Genomic DNA, 24,572 nt, shown 5'->3' with positions numbered 1-24,572 from the left:
CTTCTATGGGTGGTTCCAAAACATTCTATGATGTCTCAAAAGGCAGTGAACCTGATGTGATTCTGTACATTGTATGTACTCTTACCTCTGATGCCCATGGGAGTGGGCGGGGAGCTCAGGGACAGACGACCACCCTCTCCACTGCCCTGCTGCAGCCTGAGAGAGCTCACCTCCAGCTGGGCAGCACTCAGCTGATCCCTGGTCTTCTGGAGCAGGGCCGTCTGGGTCTCCAGCTGCCTCTTGGCATCCATCAGCTGCAACTGGATGGGGAAAGGCGAGGAAGGGTTGATTTTGTGTATGGTATGTAAAAATGCTTGAGTTCTGCCTTTTTGAAGCAAGTCTCTTGAGGAAAAAAGTATAAGTGTTATATTAAAGGAGAAAGAGGAATATAACCCAGGTAGATATAAAATCCAAGGAGAGAGGGGGGTTGTAGTTGGACTTGGGATGATTGTTGGTTGGACTTACATCTTGGTTTCTGCTCAGCAGGTGGCGTTGCTCCACCTCGTTCTCCAGTCTCTTCTGCAGCTGGCTGATCTCCCTCTCCTGCTTCTCTATCTGGGCGTTCAGACGCTGCCTGGTGTCTGTCTCGGAGCGCTCCAACGTGGCCTGGATGAGCACACAGGGAGAACAGTTAAAACATGACACGAACGCAGAGAGAACAGTGCCTCAACCATTTTATGAGTGATTAGTGTGAGATGTATCAATTGTTTTGAGATTGGTGTGTGTGTGTGTCTGTGTGTACCTCCATGGTCTTGAGGTTGGTGAGCAGCATGTTCTGTCCTCGTTGTTGGGTCTGCATGGTCTCCTTCTCCTGGGTCAGTCTGGACTCCACTAGCTTCAGCATCTCTCTCTCCTTCCTGAGGCTCTCAGCACAACCCTGGAGGAGGAAAACACTCAACTCAACTGTGGCTTAGAAACTAGATGTAATACATGTATAGAAAGATGGCGCAAACCACTAACACACACATTACGAGAGTGAGACTAAGTATTGTATTTTTTTCTAACACAATGAACAAAATACTTGGAACACACAAACATGAGGGGGACACACCTCTGCCATGTTTAGTTTCTCCTGGGCAACCCTCAGGTCCTGGGTCATGGTGTGAACAGTCTGCTCACTCTTCTGGGCTGCAGCAGCCATCTTCTGTCCCTTCTCCATCAGAGAGGCAATCTCCTTCCTGTAGCCCTCCACATTATTCTGAAGCATCTCATACCTGGGGAGGGGGGGGGAGGGTACGTCACCAGACAGGTTCAGTAAGTTATCAAGTGAACTATGCAAAAAAATCTGAAATAACTTCCATGTTTCCACATTCAGAGAAAGACAAAATATCCAAAACACTTTATTCTGAAATGGTTGCAAATTTCCAGTAACTTTCCACAAATTCCAAGGATTTTTGAAAAACCAGGGAATTTGGGCAAAGTTCACAGAATTGTACAACCCTAATCATGTGCCATTGTGTTGAATAGTGACCTGAAAGTGATGTGCAATTATCTTACCTCTTGGAGGTAAACTCCAGTTGGGTGGATATCTTGGCATTCTGGAATCTCTGGTCAGACACCTGCTCCTGTAGCTTCTCACTCTGCTCCACCAGGGCCTTGTCACTCTCAGACCTCTCCCTCTTATAGGAAGAAAACACTTCCTGCAACTAAAACACACCAAACAAGATGTTCCTTTAAATAAGAGTAATGCAACCATTTTGTATAAAACTAATTGAAGGATGTTGTTTGTGATCTATCATAACATGGCAGTTTGGTGAAACAAAAAGGACAGATAATGTTTGATGTATCAAGCAATGCTGTATATACATGTACACTGATATGCATATTTCCATTCTCAATGTTAAATGGTAGACTGCCATAGAATTCCTGTAGTTAGGTGTATACTGCCCTCTAGTGACTGACTAAGAAAACGTGTAAAACAGCGCAGAGGATTGTGGGGGCTCACCTGTCGGAGGGCTGCCTTGGCCTCTACCACCTCAGTTGACTCTGTTGCCATAGTAATAATTCCAGTGGGTGTGGTGGGGGTGGCAGCTGGGGAGCGGCGGGGGGTGCTAGAGAACTCCTCAGCAGCTGCTGCACCTGAGACAAGAGGTCAGTATGTAATTAATATATACACATCGCAAAGTTTCCCACCGGGCCTGGGACAAAAATTACTTCTTAAAGAACCAAAAGCCTGCACACGGTATATGCTGCTCCAGTACTTTATTCATGCACCCACATATACATTTCTGCTACACTAGCCTCATCAGGCCCTGAAGAAGGAAATGTATGTGAATTAATCTGAACCCGACCTTGCTGAGGGAAGCTGACTCCGGTGGCCTGGGCCAGCAGCACTCGGTACATGTCTCTCTGCCTAACGATGGACTCAGCCAGCTGCATCTGGTGGCCCCGCCGCTCTCGCAGAGCCTCCAGCTCTGCATGGGCCTTCTCCAGACTGCGCTCCAGCTCATTGCACCTGGGGGGGGGGGGGGGGAGTTTGGAATTACCTTTATTTATCCACAGACAAACATTTTACTGACACAGGGGAACCAAAGGGGAAGGTGGAGCAGGAGCTACTACCATATTGCTTATGTCCATCCAACAATGTCAGATCCACAAAAGTATCTAGTCTAGTGGGTCGTTTTTGGATGGAGAAAAGGACAGTCGGACACTTATCTTGGGGGCTTGGGTTGAAAGCAAAACATAAATGATCTGCAAAGAATATGGACAATTAAGTATATCACACTTGGTGCCAGTGGTCTCTTCCTCCTCCCTCTCCTGTGCCTCGCTGAGCTCTCGAAGGGCCACCAGGAGGCGCTGGTTCTGCTGCTGGAGCTCCTCCACCCCACGGAACGTCACCAGGTGCTGCGTGATGACCTCCGACGTGCTGCTGATGTCAGCAGAGCTCACCTCCACGTCGTGGGCTACGTGGTTACCACGCGCCTCCTCCAGCTCAATGAGTAGGACACGGACCTGGTGGGGGAGGTGGTGAAAAAGTTATTGATTATGTCCCAAACCTGTATTCTTAAAACCATCACTTTATGATTGACATTGTTATTGATTCTCCCACACCTAATTCTATGACAATAGTGAGGTTTGTGAGGTTATAGACAGGATGTTCTGTTTGGGCCTTACCTGCTGCCCCATGTCTGCAAGCTGCACATCAGACCTCTGGTTGTCTCTCTCCAGGACAGAAGAGCGCTTGTTGGCCTCGTCAGTCACCTTCTGCAGACGGTGCACCTCCTGAAACACAGTAACTAGTTATAAGTCCACTGAATGGTTTCTGCCACACTATAAGTGCATATCATAGGCAAGTGCAGTTCACGAATACCAACCAAGGCAAGCGGTACCGGAGCATCAAGTCTGACACCAACAGGCTCCTGAACAGCTTCAATCCCCAAGCCAGAAGACTACTAAATAGCTACCAAAATGTCCACACTATCTGCATCGACCATTCCATTTTATTATTGCACTGTCTATGCATATTCTACACCCACTTGATTTGCTCATGCACACACAATCATATATGCTGCTGCTACTCTGTTTATCATATATCCCGATGCCTATTCACCTTACACCTATACATACAGTTGAAGTCGGAAGTTTACATACACCTTAGCCAAATACATTTAAACTCAGTTTCACAATTCCTGACATTTAATCAGAGTAAAAATCCCTGTCTTAGGTCAGTTAGGATCACCACTTTATTTTAAGAATGTGAAATGTCAGAATAATAGAGAGAATGATTCATTTCAGCTTTTATTTCATAACATTCCCAGTGGGTCAGAAGTTTACATACACTCAATTAGTATTTGGTAGCATTGCCTTTAAAATTGTTTAACTTGGGTCAAACGTTTCTGGTAGCCTTCCACAAGCTTCCCACAATAAGTTGGATGAATTTTGTCCCATTCCTCCTGACAGAGCTGGTGTAACTGAGTCAGGTTTGTAGGCCTCCTTGCCCACACATTTTTTATAGAATCAGGGCTTTGTGATGGCCACTCCAATAATTTGACTTTGTTGTCTAAGCCAGTTTGCCACGACTTTGGAAGTATGCTTGGGGTCGTTGTCCATTTGGAAGACCCATTTGCGACCAAGCTTTAACTTCCTGACTGATGTCTTGAGATGTTGCTTTAATATATACACATAATTCTCCATCCTCGTGATGCCGTCTCTTTTGTGAAGTGCACCAGTATCTCCTGCACCAAAGCACCCCCACAACATGATGCTGCCAACCCTGCGCTTCACGTTTGGTATGGTGTTTTTTGGCTTGCAAGCTTCCCCCTTTTTCCTCCAAACATAACGATGGTCATTATGGCCAAACAGTTATATTTTTTTTCATCAGACCAGAGGACACTTCTCCAAAAAGTACAATCTTTGTCCTCATGTGCAGTTGCAAACCATAGTCTAGCTTTTTTATGGAGGTTTTGGAGCAGTGCTGAGCGGCCTTTCAGATTATGTCGATATAGGACTCGTTTTACTGTGGATATAGATACTTTTGTACCGGTTTCCCCCAGCATCTTCACAAGGTCCTTTGCTGTTGCTCTGGGATTGATTTGCACTTTTCACACCAAAGTACGTTCATCTCTAGGAGACAGAAAGCGTCTCCTTCCTGAGCGGTATGACGGCTGCGTGGTCCCATGGTGTTTACACTTGCGTACTATTGTTTGTACAGATGAACGTGATACCTCCAGGCATTTGGAAATTGCTCCCAAAGACGAACCAGATTTTCCCATGATGTCAAGCAAAGAGGCACTGCGTTTGAAGGTAGGCCTTGAAATACATCCACAGGTACACCTCCAATTGACTCAAATGATATCAATAAGCCTATCAGAAACTTCTAAAGCCTAAAGAATCTAACACATTTTCCAAGCTGTTTAACTTGTTTGGGATAGGGGGCAGCATTTTCACTTTTGGATGAATAGCATGCCCAGAGTGAACTGCCTCCTACGCAGTCCCAGATGCTAATATATGAATATTATTAGTAGTATTGGATAGAAAACACTCTGAAGTTTCTAAAACTGTTTGAATGATGTCTGAGTATAACACAACTCATATGGCAGGCTGAGAAAAAATCCAAACAGGAAGTGGGAAATCTGAGGTTTGTAGTTTTTGAACTCACCCCTATCGAATACACAATGGGATATGGGTTATTTTTCACTTCCTAAGGCTTCTACTAGATGTCAACCGTCTTTAGAACGTGGTTTCAGGCTCCTCATGTGAAGGGGGGCCGGATGGGAGATGTTTTACTAAGGGGTCTACCTACAGCCTCGTTCTCAGTTACGCGCTTTCACTTGAGGTTGCTCTCGTTCCAGTGCTTCTCTACAGACAAAGGAATTCTCCGGTTGGAACATTGAACATTTATGATAAAAACACCCTAAAAGATTGATTCTATACTTAGTTTGACAAGTTTCTTCGACCTGTAATATAACTTTTTGAGCATTTCGTCCGAATTGACCAGATCGCGCGTTTGGATTGTTTACCAAACACCCTAACAAAAGAAGCTATTGGACATAAATCGTGGACATTATCGAACAAAACAAGCATTTTTTTGTGGAACTGCAAATCCTGGGAGTGCATTCTGATGATGATCATCAAAGGTAAGTGAATATTTATATATGAATAATGTTGACTACCCAACATGGCGGATATTTCTCTGGCTGGTTTGGGCTCTGAGCGCCGTTCTCAGATTATGCTTTTTCCGTAAAGTAAAAAAAAAAAAGTGACACAGCGGTTGCATTAAGGAGAAGTGTATCTAAAGTTTCATGTATAAAAGCTGTATTTTCATCAACATTTATTATGAGTATTTCTGTGAATTCATGTGGCTCTCTGCAATATCACTGCATGTTTTGGAACTACTGAATCTAACACGCCAATGTAAAATAAGATTTTTGGATATAAATATGAACTTTACCGAACAAAACATGTATTGTGTAACATGAAGTCTTATGAGTGTCATCTGATGAAGATCAAAGGTTAGTGATTAATTTGATCTCTATTTGTGCTTTTTGTGACTCCTCTCTTTGGCGGGAAAAATGGCTTGGTTTATCTGTGACTTGGTGGTGACCTAACATAATCGTTTGTGGAGCTTTCGCTGTAAAGCATTTTTGAAATCAGACACTATGGCTGGATTAACGAGAATTATATCTTTAAAATGGTGCCTAATACTTGTATGTTTGAGAAATTTGATTTGAGATCTGTTGATTTGTATTTGGCGCCCTGCAATTTTATTGGCTGTTGGCGAGGAACCCCAGTCCTAGACAGGTTAAAGGCAAAGTCAACTTAGTGTATGTAAACTTCTGACCCACTGGAATTGTGATAGATTATTTAATTTATAACTCAATGTGCCTGTAAACAATTGTTGGAAAAATGACGTGTCATGCAAAGTAGTTGTTCTAACCGACTTGCCAAAACTATAGTTTGTTAACAAGAAATTTGTGGAGTGGTTGAAAAACAAGTTAATGACTCCAACCTAAGTGTATGTAAACTCCCGACTTCAGCTGTACAGTACCAGTCAAAAGTTGACATTTACTCATTCAAGGCTTTCTTTATTTTTAAATATTTTCTACAACTGTATGTACCTCTATCCCTCCAGTTTCTCTGCACATTGTAAAATGTGGTATTGGCAGTGACCCTGGAACTGACCCTTTATATACAGTACCAGTCAAAAGGTTGGACACACCTACTCATTCAAGGCTTTTTCTTAAAATGTTGAATATTTTCTACATTGCAGAATAATAGTGAATACATCAAAACTATGAAATAACATATGGAATTATGTAGTAACCAAAAAAAGTGTATATTCAACAAAGTAGCCACCCTTTACCTTGTTGACAGCGTTGCACACTTTTGGCAATCTCTCAACCAGCTTCATGAGGTAGTAAGCAAAAAAAAAGACAGTCCATCAGTACTTTAAGACATTAAGTCAATACGGAAAATGAAGAACTTTGAACGTTTCAAGTGCAGTCCCAAAAACCATCAAGCGCTATGATGAAATTGTCTCTCATGAGATCTGCCAGAGGAAAGGAAGATCCAGATTTACCTCTGCTGAAGAGGATAAGTTATTTAGAGTTACCAGCCTCAGATATTGCAGGCCAAATAAATGCTTCAGAGTTCAAGTAACAGACACATCTCAACATCAACTGTTCAGAAGAGACTGTGAGAATCAGGCCTTCATGGTCTAAATGATGCAAAGAAACAACAACTTTTTTTTATTTAACTAGGCAAGTCAGTTAAGAACAAATTCCTATTCACAATGACGGCCTACACTGGCCAAACCAGGATGGCGCTGGGCCAATTGTGCACCGCCCTATGGGACTCCCAATAACGGCCAGTTGTGATACAGCCTGGATTCGAACCAGGCTTCAAACTACTTAAGGACACCAATAAGAAGAAGAGAATTGCTTGGGTCAAGAAACACGAGCAATGGACTGGTGCAAATCTGTCCTTTGGTCTGATGATTACAAATTTGAGATTTTTGGTTCCAACTGCCATGTCTTCGTGAGACGCAGAGTAGGTGAACGGATGATCTCCACATGTATGGTTCCCACCGTGAAGCATGGAGGAAGCGTGATGGTGCTTTGCTGGTGACACTGTCAGTGATTCATTTAGAATTCAAGGCACACAACCAGCATGGCTACCACAGCATTCTGCAGCGATATGTCATCCCATCTGGTTTGCGCTTGGTGGGACTATCATTTGTTTTCAACAGGACAATGACCCAACACACCTCCAGGCTGTGTAAGGGCTATTTGACCAAGAAGGAGAGTGATGGAGTACTGCATCAGATGACCTGCCCTCCACAATCACCCGACCTCAACCCAATTGAGATGGTTTGGGATGAGTTGGACCGCAGAGTGAAGGAAAAGCAGCCAACAAGTGCTCAGCATGTGTGAATTCCTTCAAGACTGTTGGAAAAGCATTCCAGGTGAAGCTGGTTGAGAGAATGCCAAGTGTGCAAAGCTGTCATCAAGGCAAAGAGTGGCTACTTTGAAGAATCTAAAAAATATTTGTATTTATTTAAACACTTTTTTGGTAACTACATGTGTTATTTCACAGTTTATTTTTTCACTATTATTCTACAATGAGAAAATACTAAAAATAAAGATAAACCCTTGAATGAGTAGGTGTCCAAACTTGACAGGCACTGTACTTTAATTACTTTCTCATGTTCTTATTTTTCGTACGACTTTACTTTTTTTTATTGATTTTGAAAGAGCAAGCAAGAAAAGGCATTTCACTGTACTAGTGCATGTGACAAAAACTAACTAAAATACATTGCAGTGCAGTTCACCAATACCAACTCAAATACACTGCTCAAAAAAATAAAGGGAACACTTAAACAACACAATGTAACTCCAAGTCAATCACACTTCTGTGAAATCAAACTGTCCACTTAGGAAGCAACACTGATTGACAATAAATGTCACATGCTGTTGTGCAAATGGAATAGACAAAAGGTGGAAATTATAGGCAATTAGCAAGACACCCCCCAAAACAGGAGTGATTCTGCAGGTGGTGACCACAGACCACTTCTCAGATCCTATGCTTCCTGGCTGATGTTTTGGTCACTTTTGAATGCTGGCGGTGCTCTCACTCTAGTGGTAGCATGAGACGGAGTCTACAACCCACACAAGTGGCTCAGGTAGTGCAGTTCATTCAGGATGGCACATCAATGCGAACTGTGGCAAAAAGGTTTGCTGTGTCTGTCAGCGTAGTGTCCAGAGCATGCAGGCGCTACCAGGAGACAGGCCAGTACATCAGGAGACATGGAGGAGGCCGTAGGAGGGCAACAACACAGCAGCAGGACTGTGCATGTGTCAGCATATGGTCTCACAAGGGGTCTGAGGATCTCATCTCGGTACCTAATGGCAGTCAGGCTACCTCTGGCGAGCACATGGAGGGCTGTGCGGCCCCACAAAGAAATGCCACCCCACACCATGACTGACCCATTGCCAAACCGGTCATGCTGGAGGATGTTGCAGTCAGCAGAACGTTCTCCACGGCGTCTCCAGACTCTGTCACGTCTGTCACATGTGCTCATTGTGAACCTGCTTTCATCTGTGAAGAGCACAGGGCGCCAGTGGCGAATTTGCCAATCTTGGTGTTCTCTGGCAAATGCCAAACGTCCTGCACGGTGTTGAGCTGTAAGCACAACCCCCACCTGTGGACGTCGGGCCCTCATACCACCCTCATGGAGTCTGTTTCTGACCGTTTGAGCAGACACATGCACATTTGTGACCTGCTGGAGAACATTTTGCAGGGCGCTGGCAGTGCACCTCCTTGCACAAAGGCGGAGGTAGCGGTCCTGCTGCTGGGTTGTTGCCCTCCTACGGCCTCCTCCACGTCTCCTGATGTACTGGCCTGTCTCCTGGTAGCGCCTGCATGCTCTGGACACTACGCTGACAGACACAGCAAACCTTTTTGCCACAGTTCGCATTGATGTGTCATCCTGGATGAGCTGCACTACCTGAGCCACTAGTGTGGGTTGTAGACTCCGTTTCATGCTACCACTAGAGTGAAAGCACCGCCAGCATTCAAAAGTGACCAAAACATCAGCCAGGAAGCATAGGAACTGAGAAGTGGTCTGTGGTCACCACCTGCAGAATCACTCCTGTTTTGGGGGGTGTCTTGCTAATTGCCTATAATTTCCACCTTTTGTCTATTCCATTTGCACAACAGCATGTGAAATTTATTGTCAATCAGTGTTGCTTCCTAAGTGGACAGTTTGATTTCACAGAAGTGTGATTGACTTGGAGTTACATTGTGTTGTTTAAGTGTTCCCTTTATTTTTTGGAGCAGTGTACATTATTTTCCACTTACCTAGACATTCTGGATGATACAGTTTAGTGCAGTTCAAAACCATCCCAAGCCATCGCATTTATCATGAGTTCACTGGATTGGTTTCTAATCCTTACATAACCTCAGATGTTTGACTAACAAAGGTCTCTTGGTCCTCTGTATGGCAATAATAAAATGCACAAACTAAAACCCACACACCTTAACTGCCTGTTCCAGCTTGGATGAAAGGCTGGTCACAGATTTCTGCATGCGTTCATGCTCATCCCTCTGGCGTTTGAGGATGGGACCCTTAGCCTCCACCTCCTGCACTATGTCATCCAAGTACTTATTCACCCGCTTCTTCTCCACACGCTCCAGCTGCAGTGCCTCCTGGGTCTCCACATACGCTGTGTACAACTGGAGAGAGGAGGTCGCTCAAACAGTTATACAGTCCCACCCTCAAACATTGGTACTATGAGCGTAATGTGTTTTAATATAACCGTTTTCTTTGCAAAGTAAATCTCGGCAGATTAATTCTGTAAATGTTAAGTAAATATGTGACATGAAAATGTGTAAATGTGTGACATAGAAGAGTCCTCTGTCACCAAAGCAGTGCAACTGTGGCGTTACCTCAGTCAGCTTCATGCCAGGTTTGACTATCTTGGCCACGGCGACTGCGGTCGGGGACATGGTGGTAATCGTTTCCTCTGACAGCACTGAGGCTGCACCGGCAGAGCCTGGACACACACACAACCATGCACAGGGTCAAAGTTCATCCTCCATTTCAAACTGAGGTCTCCAGAGCATGACCAAAGAAGCTACATCAACCTAACACAAATCAGTCAGTGGACAGTTTATATTAGCCATCGAATGCTCATTCAAATAACATCAAACTTGCTGGTAAAGGGGTTAATTCTGAGAGACATCGTCCAAAATAACGCAATTTCTTTTTTCTCTCTTTTTTCTTCTTTTTTTAAAATTTTCTCCCCTTTTCTCCCCAATTTTCGTGGTATCCAATCGCTAGCAATTACTATCTTGTCTCATCGCTACAACTCCCGTAGGGGCTCGGGAGAGACGAAGGTCGAAAGCCATGCGTCCTCCGAAGCACAACCCAACCAAGCCGCACTGCTTCTTAACACAGCACGCCTCCAACCCGGAAGCCAGCCGCACCAATGTGTCGGAGGAAACACCGTGCACCTGGCCCCCTTGGTTAGCGCGCACTGCGCCCGGCCCGCCACAGGAGTCGCTGGAGCGCGATGAGACAAGGATATCCCTACCGGCCAAACCCTCCCTAACCCGGACGACGCTAGGCCAATTGTGCGTCGCCCCACGGACCCCCCGGTCGCGGCCGGCTGCGACAGAGCCTGGGCGCGAACCCAGGGACTCTGGTGGCGCAGCTAGCACTGCGATGCAGTGCCCTAGACCACTGCGCCACCCGGGAGGCCCCAATAAAGCAATTTCAACACCCAGTCAACTGTTCAGTAGAATCAGACAAGATATTGTGTCTAAGGCCTGACCTCTGAGCTTGGTGTCGGACAGCAGTTCGTTGGCATTCTCCAGTTCTTTTTCCAAACTGATGATCCTCTCCTTCAGCTCAGCAGCCTCCTTGTCCCGACAGTCATCCATCTCCTGCAACCTCACCTCCAGGGCCTTGTTCGCTGTAGAGAGGAGAGGATAATGGTAGCCTACTCGTGACAAGCAAACCAAGTGCCCATGTCTGAAGGTTTTGCATTGAGATGGTGTCTGTGGTCTCTCACCCTCTCCAGCATCTTTCAACAGCTTGTGCAGCTCCTCTACAGCCCCACTCAATTCCTCACTCTTGGACTCAGAGTCTGCAGCAGCTCCCTGGGAAGACAAGGTAAAGGGTTGTTGGCCAGTGTTGGTAAAGGAACAATGCACTTACTTATTCAATGCTTCACATCATCCACCACAAAAATGTTGCATGCACCCGTTAACTAAAATGTTCCCCAAAAGTTTACTTACAAAAAAAACATCAAGGTAGCAATGACGACCGCCATTATTAGGGAGCTATGGACTATCCATTGGAATACAAAACAAATCCAAGACTTGTTCTACATACCTTATACAAGTTGGAGAGCTTTATGTTGGCATTAAGCTCGTTTCTAAACTTCTCCTCCATGCTAGCCTGCTGCTCCTTATCCTCTTTCAGTTTGTTGATTGTGTCTTCAGCCTGCTTCTGAAGGCTTTCATTTGAAGTCTTCAAACTGGTCACTTGGTCCTGGACTCTGTTCAACTACAAAAAAAACAACAGACAACTATAATGTTGACAGAGTACTGGGGGAGAAGCCAGTCAGGTTAATAGTTTGTTTTTGATATGTGAACGACTCCATACTCAGTAGATGAATAATGATACCCAGGATGTACAGCTATAAAAATATATACTGCTCAAAAAAATAAAGGGAATACTTAAACAACACAATGTAACCCCAAGTCAATCACACTTCTGTGAAATCAAACTGTCCACTTAGGAAGCAACACTGATTGACAATAAATTTTACATGCTGTTGTGCAAATGGAATAGACAAAATGTGTAAATTGTAGGCAATTAGCAAGACACCCCCCAGTAAAGGAGTGATTCTGCAGGTGGTGACTACAGACCACTTCTCAGTTCCTATGCTTCCTGGCTGATGTTTTGGTCACTTTTGAATGCTGGCGGTGCTCTCACTCTAGTGGTTGCATGAGATGGAGTCTACAACCCACACAAGTGGCTCAGGTAGTGCAGTTCATCCAGGATGGCACATCAATGCGAGCTGTGGCAAGAAGGTTTGCTGTGTCTGTCAGCGTAGTGTCCAGAGCATGGAGGCGCTACCAGGAGACAGGCCAGTACATCAGGAGACGTGGAGGAGGCCGTAGGAGGGCAACAACCCAGCAGCAGGACCGCTACCTCCGCCTTTGTGCAAGGAGGAGCACTGCCAGAGCCCTGCAAAATGACCTCCAGCAGGCCACAAATGTGCATGTGTCTGCTCAAACGGTCAGAAACAGACTCCATGAGGGTGGTATGAGGGCCCGACGTCCACAGGTGGGGGTTGTGCTTACAGCCCAACACCGTGCAGGACATTTGGCATTTGCCAGAGAACACCAAGATTGGCAAATTCGCCACCGGTGCCCTGTGCTCTTCACAGATGAAAGCAGGTTCACACTGAGCACGTGACAGAGTCTGGAGACACCGTGGAGAACATTCTGCTGCCTGCAACATCCTCCAGCATGACCGGTTTGGCGGTGGGTCAGTCATGGTGTGGGGTGTCATTTCTTTGTGGGGCCGCACAGCCCTCCATGTGCTCGCCAGAGGTAGCCTGACTGCCATTAGGTACCGAGATGAGATCCTCAGAGCCCTTGTGAGACCATATGCTGACACATGCACATTTGTGGCCTGCTGGAGGTCATTTTGCAGGGCTCTGGCAGTGCTCCTCCTTGCACAAAGGCGGAGGTAGCGGTCCTGCTGCTGGGTTGTTGCCCTCCTACGGCCTCCTCCACGTCTCCTGATGTACTGGCCTGTCTCCTGGTAGCGCCTCCATGCTCTGGACACTACGCTGACAGACACAGCAAACCTTCTTGCCACAGCTCGCATTGATGTGCCATCCTGGATGAGCTGCACTACCTGAGCCACTTGTGTGGGTTGTAGACTCCGTCTCATGCAACCACTAGAGTGAAAGCACCGCCAGCATTCAAAAGTGACCAAAACATCAGCCAGGAAGTATAGGAACTGAGAAGTGGTCTGTGGTCACCACCTGCAGAACCACTCCTTTATTGGGGGTGTCTTGCTAATTGCCTATAATTTCCACCTCTTGTCAATTCCATTTGCACAACAGCATGTGAAATTTATTGTCAATCAGTGTTGCTTCCTAAGTGGACAGTTTGATTTCACAGAAGTGTGATTGACTTGGAGTTACATTGTGTTGTTTAAGTGTTCCCTTTATTTTTTTGAGCAGTGTATATATTTTAAACTGTCATGTTCTTACCTCATCCTCTTTGTTCTCCAAGCTGCACTTCAGCTCCAGGATCTGGTTGCCCTTCTGGCGTGAAAGAGCCAGCAGCTCCTCACTTTTAGCCTTGAGCTCTGCGTTCAGCCAGGCCGTCTGGCCTCGCAACAGCTCCTTTTCCTGCTCCATACGCTTCTCACGGTACTGAGGGAACCGGCACAACAGCATGGATTACATATGATATATACATGTATTAGATCATTTCAACACCTTCCTTGAGAGGTGGGTCCTATTCAAGTGGCCACGAGCTACAGAGCGTTCAAATAGGCTCACCTTGATGTTGACCTCTGAGGATTCAAGCTCGTCCAACTTGAGCTGCAGCCCCATCTTTGAGGCATTGACTTCTGCCACTTTGTCATTGAGGCGCTGCAGGTCCTCTAATTAAAAACATTTATCCAATAGACATTAGATCAAGTGTGTGTCTGTGTGTTTACATCTCTCCACATAGATTTATCCATACCACTCAGATAGTCCACTTCCTGGGATCTCCTCTCCAATGTACGCACAAGCTCCCGCTTCTCTGCCTCCAGTTCATTTTTGGCTTTACAGAGCTGGGCCTAGAATAAAGATGTTTAAGTCAATGTCAAGCCCAAAAAAGGTGTCAACACGAACCTAGGGCTGGTTGCTATGGCCTAAAAATTATAAATTGTTGTAATGTTCTCTAAATAAGCTCTCTAAATAAAATGTCTAACACTGCATTTCAAACAGTCAGCAATAATCTAATGAATTCAGGGCTTTTGAAATTAAACTTTTTTTTTTTAACTAGGCAAGTCAGATAAGAACAAATTCTTATTTTCAATGGCGGCCTAGGAACAGTGGGTTAACTGCCTTGTTCAGGGGCAGAACGACAGATTTTTAGCTTGTCAGCTCGAGGATTCACTCTTGCAACCTTTCGGTTACAGGTCTAACGCTCTAACCACTAGGCTACCTGCCGCCCCATATATGCCTTCCACAACCACAAGACCGACTAATAATGTAATTATTGGAATTAACTTCCGACGCCGACAGAGATGGCCGCCTCGCTTCGCGTTCCTAGGAAACTATGCAGTATTTTTTTTTTTACGTGTTATTTCTCGCGCTCAGGTCTGTTCAAAGCTGGTCCGACCAATCTGATTCCACGCTTCAAGACTGCTTCGATCACGTGGATTGGGATATGTTCCGCATTGCGTCCAACAACAACATTGACGAATACGCTGATTCGATGAGCGAGTTCATTAGAAAGTGCATCAGCGACGTAATACCCACAGCAAAGATTAAAACATTCCCAAACCAGAAACCGTGGATTGATGGCAGCATTCACGCAAAACTGAAAACGCGAACCACTGCTTTTAAACCAGGGCAAGGTGACCGGAAACATGAGCGAATACAAACAGTGTAGCTATTCCCTCCGCAAGGCAATCAAACAAGCTAAGTGCCAGTATAGAGACAAAGTAGAGTCGCAATTCAACAGCTCAGACACAAGAAGTATGTGGCAGGGTCTACAGTCAATCACGGATTACAAAAAGAAAACCAGCCCCGTCGCGGACCAGGATGTCTTGCTCCCAGACAGACTAAATAACTTTTTTGCTCGCTTTGAGGACAATACAGTACCACTGACACGGCCCGCTACCAAGACCTGCGGGCTCTCCTTCACTGCAGCCGAGGTGAGTAAAACATTTAAACGTGTTAACCCTCGCAAGGCTGCAAGCCCAGACGGCATTCCCAGCCGCGTCCTCAGAGCATGCGCAGAACAGCTGGCTGGTGTGTTTACGGACATATTCAATCAATCCTTATCCCAGTCTGCTGTTCCCACATGCTCCAAGAGGGCCACCATTGTTCCTGTTCCCAAGAAAGCTAAGGTAACTGAGCTAAACGACTACCGCCCCGTAGCACTCACTTCCGTCATCATGAAGTGCTTTGAGAGACTAGTCAAGGATCATATCACCTCCACCCTACCTGACACCCTAGACCCACTCCAATTTGCTTACCGACCCAATAGGTCCACAGATGACGCAATCGCAACCACACTGCCCTAACCCATCTGGACAAGAGGAATACCTATGTGAGAATGCTGTTCATCGACTACAGCTCAGCATTTAACACCATAGTACCCTCCAAACTCGTCATCAAGCTCGAGACCATGGGTCTCGACCCCGCCCTGTGCAACTGGGTACTGGACTTCCTGACAGGCCGCCCCCAGGTGGTGAGGGTAGGTAACAACATCTCCACCCCGCTGATCCTCAACACTGGGGCCCCACAAGGGTGCGTTCTGAGCCCTCTCTTGTACTCCCTGTTCACCCACGACTGCGTGGCCATGCACGCCTCCAACTCAATCATCAAGTTAGCGGACGACACTACAGTGGTAGGCTTGATTACCAACAACGACGAGACGGCCTACAGGGAGGAGGTGAGGGCCCTCGGAGTGTGGTGTCAGGAAAATAACCTCACACTCTACGTCAACAAAACAAAGGAGATGATTGTGGACTTCAGGAAACAGCAGAGGGAGCACACCCCTATCCACATCGACGGGACAGTAGTGGAGAGGGTAGTAAGTTTTAAGTTCCTCGGCGTACACATCACGGACAAACTGAATTGGTCCACCCACACAGACAGCGTTGTGAAGAAGGCGCAGCAGCACCTTTTCAACCTCAGGAGGCTGAAGAAATTCAGCTTGTCGCCAAAAGCACTCAAACTTCTACAGATGCACAATCGAGAGCATCCTGTCGGGCTGTATCACCGCCTGGTACGACAACTGCTCCGCCCACAACCGTAAGGCTCTCCAGAGGGTAGTGAGGTCTGCACAACGCATCACCGGGGGCAAACTACCTGCCCTCCAGGACACCTACACCACCCGATGCCACAGGAAGGCCATAAAGATCATCAAGGACAACAACCACCCGAGCCACTGCCTGTTCACCCCGCTATCATCCAGAAGGCGAGGTCAGTACAGGTGCATCAAAGCAGGGACCGAGAGACTGAAAAACAGCTTCTATCTCAAGGCGATCAAACTGTTAAACAGCCACCACTAACATTTAGTGGCTGCTGCCAACATACTGACTCAACTCCAGCCACTTTAATAATGGGAATTGATGGAAATGTATGTAAAAATATATCACTAGCCACTTTAAACAATGCCACTTAATATAATGTTTACATACCCTACATTACTCATCTCATATGTACATGTATATACTGTACTCTATATCATCTACTCCATCTTGCCATCTTTATGTAATACATGTATCACTAGCCACTTTAAACTATGCCGCTTTATGTTTATATACCCTACATTACTCATCTCATATGGATATATTGTACTCGATACCATCTACTGCATCTTGCCTATGCCGTTCTGTACCATCACTCATTCATATATCTTTATGTACATATTCTTTATCCCTTTACACTTGTGTGTATAAGGTAGTAGTTGTGGAATTGTTAGATTAGATTGCTCGTTGGTTATTACTGCATTGTCGGAACTGAAGCACAAGCATTTCGCTACACTCGAATTAACATCTGCTAACCATGTGTATGTGACAAACAACATTTATTTGATTTTGATTTATTTGATGAAAATAGTCCAACCTGCCTTTTCTTTGCAATAATCACTCTTCTTGCTTTCAAGGCCGTCTACGCAAATACCCTTTGTTGCAAATGTAACCAGAGCCATGAATAATACACATTCACTAATTTTGACTAACTTCTTGTAGCAAACATAGAAAATTAACACAGGTCTCATAAACAATCCCTTAAGGACAAGACCACGTGCAAGTGAGTAGCCAGCTAATCTTTATAGTTCAAGTTTAACCAACTTGGATCGATTTGCTAGCTAACAAGGCAGAAAAGTTTCATTGTTATGAATACACCCTTCTGTCCGTCTCTAACTGTTTGAACAGCATGTTAGCCTGTCCACTTTGTCTAGATAATGAAATCAAGTGGTCTACCTTATTTCTCAGAGTGAGAACGAGTTGCCAATTCCTTATACAATTATGTTTTATGCTTATTTCACATTTAGAAAAACTGACTAGACAGCTAGTCGTCTTTGGTTGAAATGCCAAGGGGTGACAGAAGAATAACATTAATTTCCAAAGGATGTCATTAGAAAGCTTAAATTCTCTATTACAGTAAAATAATGTCTTAATGATTTTGTGTCAATATGACTAATTCTGTTGTACCAAACCGCACATAGCAAGTTGAAACTGCTTGTCAAAGAGGAAGAAGTTATCTCTTATCTTTGTTGTTGTGAGTGGCAGGGTCTTGGTCAGGGTGTGTGCAAACAGTGAGGAAGAGACTAACAGAGGTTTCACTCTCACCAAAATAAGCCCAATGTTATTCTATGGATATAAGCTTGCCGCCTTAACAACGACTCCCATTGTTAGGGCGGAGGCATGCGCATCTCGTCATTACATTCAGATCTCTGGTGTAAATGGAAGGTGCACACAGCACAGAAGGAGCTTAGGAGACTTGACCAAAAATACATAAGAACATGTGTAGATAAACACAAAAATACAAGTTCATTCATGTGATAGAAGTATATGGAATATCGTGCAAAACGAATTTGAATAAATTGAATTAATGTTATATATTGCCTAGCCCAACACAAAGCATTAAAGAGGTGACAAGACCATGAGGCTCTCACCTGTTCAGATGTCAACTTCTCTTGGTTGATTTCATACTCTTTATTCTTTTCTAGTACACTCTTGAGTTCTTCATCTATAGAAAAAAATTCAATTTCATAAAATGGTGGATCATCATCCCCAATGATGGGATGTACTTGACCAAAGGTCACATTTTGGAAATGGTCAGTAAATTGCAAAGAATCACATACTGGGGTTTACATACTGTACATGTACTGCAGTGGTAAGTAAAGAGCCTTTGAGTGGATCAAGAAGCTAGTTCCACTTACCGATCTTGGTGAACTCCTCTCGGAGTTTGTGGTGCTGTTCAGTCTGGGTCACAAACTGTTCCTGACTCTGTTCAAGACGTTGCACTTTCTCAAAGAACTGTTGTTCTACAAGAGTGACAACACATGTTAACTTTGCTGCTCTTGTCTCGAAGGCGAAATGATAAATCAAAGTAGTTTAATAAAGTTATCTGGGAGTATAGAGAACTTCTCAACAAACGAACTAGTCATCCACCACGTTGCCAACGTCAGCCAGTAAGCTAGCTAGCTAAACAATTTAGACATGGCTGATTAACAATGTTGGCTAGCTACCCTAGCTAGCTAATGATTATTTAATCCATCATATCACTATGCCTTGTGAGATAAACAGTTGTCGATGCAGCCGGCAAAGGCCATCCACGTTCTGCGCTAACGAACGTACACTGTCAAATATTTGTTTATCTGTGATACCAAATATATTTTTATAACTAAACCAAGATATACCACTGCCCGTCGTTTCAAATGGGAACAAATGTGTCATGGTGGGTAGAACAAGCCTGGAGGTGGGCGGAGCCAAGCACGAGCTAGCGAGATTCTATTGGCGCGTACTAACACGCATGCGCATATTTCCGTTAGTGAACGCCTACTCTATAGTACAAGTGCGCAATAACTCCACTCTTACTAAACACAATTTAAAAATAACACTTTGGCAAAGAGAAAAGTCTACAAAACTTAGTCCACTCTGTTCGTAACATATTCTAGTTTTGGGAACAGAACATTGTATGGAGATCAAATTTTTAATCAATGAGAAAATTAGCACAATGTCAGCCAAAATCCATCCCGTTCCATCTTCTCCACTGCAGGCAACAGGGCTTCCTCTCACTATCATATTTGGTAGTGAGTGGAAACGCCAAGCGGATGCTTCAAATGTATACATCCGGTGAAAGAACAATGAGACAGATTTATCTGTGATTCTGTCTTTAGCTAGCTACGTAGCCTAGATAACGTTAGCTAGCGAGCTGGAGTTGTACACATCATTACAATGATTTATTCGGATATAACTTACCGCTATCGACTCTAAATTGCTCCTGGTGTGACTTGAGGGAATCTATTTCATATTGCAGATCAGAAAATAACTTTTCTAGTTTATTTTGAACAGCTTTTGGTAGCTTCGCTATCTCAGCGCGCTCCAACGCTTGAAGTAGCACTGTAGCCATATTTCACCCACATCAACTGTGCTCTGAGCAGGCGCATTGATGACTTGTTCGCTCACAGCGTGGTGTATGATGGGAAAAGTAATGTTTAATTTTTTTTTAGGAACTAAACAAAGACATGTGACTGGGAATGTAACTTTAAAGTCCTGATTGAAAGTGCACTTCAGTCCAGCAAAAGGTCTTATCTGAGTCTTTGAAACCAGCGCTGAAGGTTTTCATCTCAGAATTTAATTACTTTTATTCTCATTAACAAACAGTTATATTGTATTATATTACCAGTACAATCGCTAAGTCCAATACAATATAACTGTCCTGTTACAATTCCCCCAGTTTACAGTGACTTTAAGCTGCTCTTTTTTTTATTTCACCTTTATTTAACCAGGTAGGCTAGTTGAGAACAAGTTCTCATTTACAACTGCGACCTGGCCAAGATTTTTATTTTACCAGGTAAGTTGACTGAGAACACGTTCTCATTTGCAGCAAAGACCTGGGGAATAGTTACAGGGGAGAGGAGGGGGATGAATGAGCCAATTGTAAACTGGGGATTATTAGGTGACCATGATGGTTTGAGGGCCAGATTGGGAATTTAGCCAGGACACCGGGGTTAACACCCCTACTCTTACAATAAGTGCCATGGGATCTTTAATGACCTCAGAGAGTCAGGACACCCGTTTAACGTCCCATCCGAAAGACGGCACCCTACACAGGGCAGTGTCCCCAATCACTGCCCTGGGGCATTGGGACATTTTTTAGACCAGAGGAAAGAGTGCCTCCTACTGGCCCTCCAACACCACTTCCAGCAGCATCTGGTCTCCCATCCAGGGCCTGACCAGGACCAACCCTGCTTAGCTTCAGAAGCAAGCCAGTAGTGGTATGCAGGGTGGTATGCTGCTGGCAGATAAAGATAAAGCAAAGCAGTGTGACACAAACAACAACACAGAGTTACACATGGAATAAACAAACATTCTGTCAATAACACAATAGAAAAAAGTATATACAGTGTTTGTAAATGAGGTAAGATATGGGAGTTAACGCAATAAATAGGCCATAGTGGCTAAATAATTAGAATTTAGCAATTATACACTGGAGTGATAGATGTGCAGAATATAAATGTGCAAGTAGAGATACTGGGGTGCAAAGGAGCAAAATAAATAACAGTATGGGGATGAGGTAATTGGATGGGCTATTTACAGATGGGCTATGTACAGGTGCAGCGATCTGTGAGCTGCTATTTACAGATGGGCTATTTTCAGGTGCAGCGATCTGTGAGCTGCTATTTACAGATGGGCTATGTACAGGTGCACCGATCTGTGAGCTGCTCTGACATCTGGTGATTAAAGTTAGTGAGGGAGGCCTCCCGGGTGACGCAGTGGTCTAAGGCACTGCATCGCAGTGCTAGATGTGCCACCAGAGACTCTGGGTTCGAGCCCAGGCTCTGTCGTAACCGGCCGCGACCAGGAGGTCCATGGGGCGACGCACAATTTGCCTAGCGTCGTCCGGGTTAGGGAGGGTTTGGCCGGTAAGAATATCCTTGTCTCAATGCGCACTAGCGACTCCTGTGGCGGGCCGGGCGCAGTGCACGCTGACCAGGTCGCTAGGTGTACGGTGTTTCCTCCGACACATTGGTGCGGCTGGCTTCCGGGTTGGATGCCATTCCCCTCCTGTACTCCCTGTTAACCGACGACTGCGTGGCCAAGCACGACTCCAACACCATCATTAAGTTTGCTGACGACACACGACAGTGGTAGTCACCAACAACGATGAGACAGCCTATAGGGAGGAGGTCGGAGACCTGGCAGTGTGGTGCCAGGACAACAACCTCTTCCTCAATGTGAGCAAGACAAAGGAGATTATCATGGACTACAGGAACATCGACAGAGTTGTAGTGGAGCGTGTCGAGAGTTTCAATTTCCTTGGTGTCCACATCACCAACAAACTATCATGGTCCAAACACACCAAGACAGTTGTGAAGAAGGCACGACAACACCTTTTCCCCCTCAGGAGACTGAAAAGATTTGGCATGGGTCCTCAGATCCTCAAAAAGTTCTACAGATGCACCATCGAGAGCATCCTGCCCGGTTGCATCACCGCCCGGTATGGCAACTGCTCGGCATCCGACCGTAAGGCGCTACAGAGGGCCCAATATATCACTGGGGCCAATCTTCCTGCCATCTAGAACCTATATACTAGGAGGTGTCAGAGGAAGGCCCAAAAATTGTCAAAGACACCAGTCACCCAAGTCATAGACCATTCACTCTGCTACCGCACAGCAAGCGGTACCCGGAGTGCCAAGTCTTGGTCCAAAAGGCTCCGTAACAGCTTCTATTCTTAAGCTATAAGACTGCTGAACAATTACTCAAATGGTCACACGGACTATTTACATTGACACTGCTGATACTCGCTGTTTATTATCTATGCATAGTCACTTTACCTCAACTTGCATGTACAAACTACCTCAACTTGCATGTACAAACTACCTCGACTAACCTGTACCCTCGCACATTGACTCGGTACCCCCTGTACATATCCTCATTATTGTTATGTAATTTTATTGTGTTACTTTTCATTTGTTACTTTAGTTTATTTAGTAAATAATTTCTTGAACTGCATTGTTGGTTAAGGGCTTGTAAGTAAGTATTTCATGGTAAGGTCTACGTGTTGTATTCGGCGCGTGTGACAATTTTTTTAAAATTTGATTTCCAGACATTATTATGAACCGTCCTACCCTCAGCAGCCTCCACTGCTCTACAATAGTACTGGGATATGCAGGGTCAGACTTAGCATCCTGGATCCTTAGATAGAGTACAGGTACTTTATAGTTGTGAAGAGAGGAATCATTGTGGAGAAAAAAAAATTGCCTTGACATTTCAACTTTAAGAGAGGTTGGAATTTTAAGTATTTTGGGGGTCTTTGAATCACAGTTACATTTGGTTATCAACTAAAATCAGCCTGCATTTCAAGTCTACAGTTAATCAGAGAGCAACAATAAGCAAAACACACAAACAACCTGTGGTGAGCAAACAGGCATGTATTCTGAAATAAATAAGAGATAGATATTGGGATCCAGATTAGATGGATAAACGGTTTCAGATACTGTAGTTGTCTCCTATTTAGCTTTCAAGCATGATGTACTATACAGTTTAACAGTGGTTTGTTATGCAAAGGGGTGGCTGGCAACATAACATATACAATGGTTCAAAATTGCTGTCTTCATTAGCAACAGGCACTAACATTAGCATAATCACCAACTAATTGACAAATTACTAACAATGTAATTATTTTAGGCCTATGTTAAGTTCAAGATCTTTTGAAGACCTAAATCCAAATACCCAATAAAACATTACTGCAGTATCAGGATTTGAAAGAGACTATAGCCTCATAATTCAGAATAATAAAATATACCAGAGTTGGGGAAGGTATTTGGCTCTTTACATGATGTGAAAGTGACTTTAGTAAGTGTTGAGGTAGAAACACTTATTTTTGGAGTACATTTATACAGAGCAAAGAGTAAAACCAGAGATGTGAAGCTTATGAGAATGACCAGAAACACAATACAAGCTTTGTCATTGTCTGAAAAGAGAGAATGGTACAAGGACCATATGGTAAAGGGGCATGTAGTTAATTTGATGTCAGAAATGAATGTTGTACTGGAGGTTGGTCTAGTGGTCACCACAGTCGCCTCCAGATTACACATGCCCCCCAACAATGGGTTCACATAATGTTTGTACTTATTCAAAAGCTTATCATTGTGATCATTCTTTAACTTGTTTAAATGAATGAACTGCATCATGTTGATTAAGGGTGTTCTCACATACTGTCCTCTTTAAAGTGAACTATAAGGTAAAAAAGCTAAAGAACTTTTCCTTGTATTCACACTGCCCTTGCCTTTGAATGAGGACTCAACTCTTTTGCCAATTCACTTCACCTATTTTGTGGTCCGAGTCCTCTTTGCATTCACATTGCTATGTTTAGAAAGGAAACAAAATATTTTGCCAATATTCACTCAATGCACACTGGGTTTTAACAAAGTGCAGGACAAGTCATTCCACCAGAATGTGCTATCGGACAGCTAATAGATTGCTTTTTATTAAGAGGAGACATAATCATTGCAATCAGAACATAATATTAACATGTAAATATTATTGGTAACATAATAAATAGCAGAAGAATAACTTCAGATTAAATAATGCTGTAATTGAAAATTGAAAAGGCTACAGCCCCTTTAAGTGCTAGCATTAATTTTGTTCCCCATGTTGTGATTTTTACCAAATATTCTACATATACAAAAGTATATGGACACCCCTTCAAATTAGAGGATTCGGCTATTTCAGCCACTACCATTGCTGACAGGTGAATAAAATCGAGCACACAGCCATGCAATCTCCATAGGACAAGCAATGGCAGTAGAATGGCCTTACTGAAGAGCTCAGTGACTTATAACGTGGCACCGTCATAGGATGCCACCTTTCTAAAAAGTCAGTTCGTCAAATTTCTGCCCTGGTCAACTGTAAGTGCTGTTATTGTGAAGTGGAAATGTCTAGGAGCAACAATGGCTCAGCCCGCGTAGTGGTAGGCCACACAAGCTCACAGAATGGGACCGCAGAGTGCTAAAAATCGTCTGTCCTCGGTTGTAACACTCACTACCAAGTTCCAAACTGCCTCTGGAAGCAACGTCAGCACAACAACTGACCTCAACCCCATTGAACACCTTTGGGATTAATTGGAACGCCGACTGCGAGC

At 44.4% G+C, this 24,572-nt stretch overlaps 1 protein-coding gene across 7 annotated transcripts in view; it reads right to left on the bottom strand.

Moving 5' to 3' along the window:
• LOC129869611 (nucleoprotein TPR-like) overlaps window positions 1-19,873 on the bottom strand; it is a 58,362-nt gene extending 38,489 nt beyond the window's left edge. For all 7 annotated transcript variants that reach the window (XM_055944165.1, XM_055944166.1, XM_055944167.1 and 4 more), the window contains exons 1-20: window positions 19,685-19,873; window positions 18,643-18,747; window positions 18,376-18,449; window positions 14,218-14,314; window positions 14,031-14,134; window positions 13,737-13,901; window positions 11,837-12,010; window positions 11,514-11,601; window positions 11,274-11,414; window positions 10,387-10,493; window positions 9,976-10,173; window positions 3,115-3,222; window positions 2,726-2,952; window positions 2,292-2,455; window positions 1,946-2,079; window positions 1,498-1,646; window positions 1,052-1,214; window positions 743-877; window positions 466-606; window positions 86-260 (exon numbers count right to left, since the gene is read on the bottom strand). In XM_055944165.1, the coding sequence (XP_055800140.1) occupies window positions 86-260; window positions 466-606; window positions 743-877; window positions 1,052-1,214; window positions 1,498-1,646; window positions 1,946-2,079; window positions 2,292-2,455; window positions 2,726-2,952; window positions 3,115-3,222; window positions 9,976-10,173; window positions 10,387-10,493; window positions 11,274-11,414; window positions 11,514-11,601; window positions 11,837-12,010; window positions 13,737-13,901; window positions 14,031-14,134; window positions 14,218-14,314; window positions 18,376-18,449; window positions 18,643-18,747; window positions 19,685-19,835 (2,800 nt within the window). In that variant the 5' untranslated portion in view covers window positions 19,836-19,873. The remainder of the gene's footprint in view (window positions 1-85; window positions 261-465; window positions 607-742; window positions 878-1,051; window positions 1,215-1,497; window positions 1,647-1,945; window positions 2,080-2,291; window positions 2,456-2,725; window positions 2,953-3,114; window positions 3,223-9,975; window positions 10,174-10,386; window positions 10,494-11,273; window positions 11,415-11,513; window positions 11,602-11,836; window positions 12,011-13,736; window positions 13,902-14,030; window positions 14,135-14,217; window positions 14,315-18,375; window positions 18,450-18,642; window positions 18,748-19,684) is intronic.
• Window positions 19,874-24,572: the final 4,699 nt, after the last annotated feature.

The sequence above is a fragment of the Salvelinus fontinalis genome, chromosome 14 (assembly GCF_029448725.1).
Source record: "Salvelinus fontinalis isolate EN_2023a chromosome 14, ASM2944872v1, whole genome shotgun sequence".
NCBI lineage: Eukaryota > Metazoa > Chordata > Actinopteri > Salmoniformes > Salmonidae > Salvelinus > Salvelinus fontinalis.
Note: the sequence above shows the minus strand (reverse complement) of the source record. Positions and strands in the feature narration are given on the sequence as shown.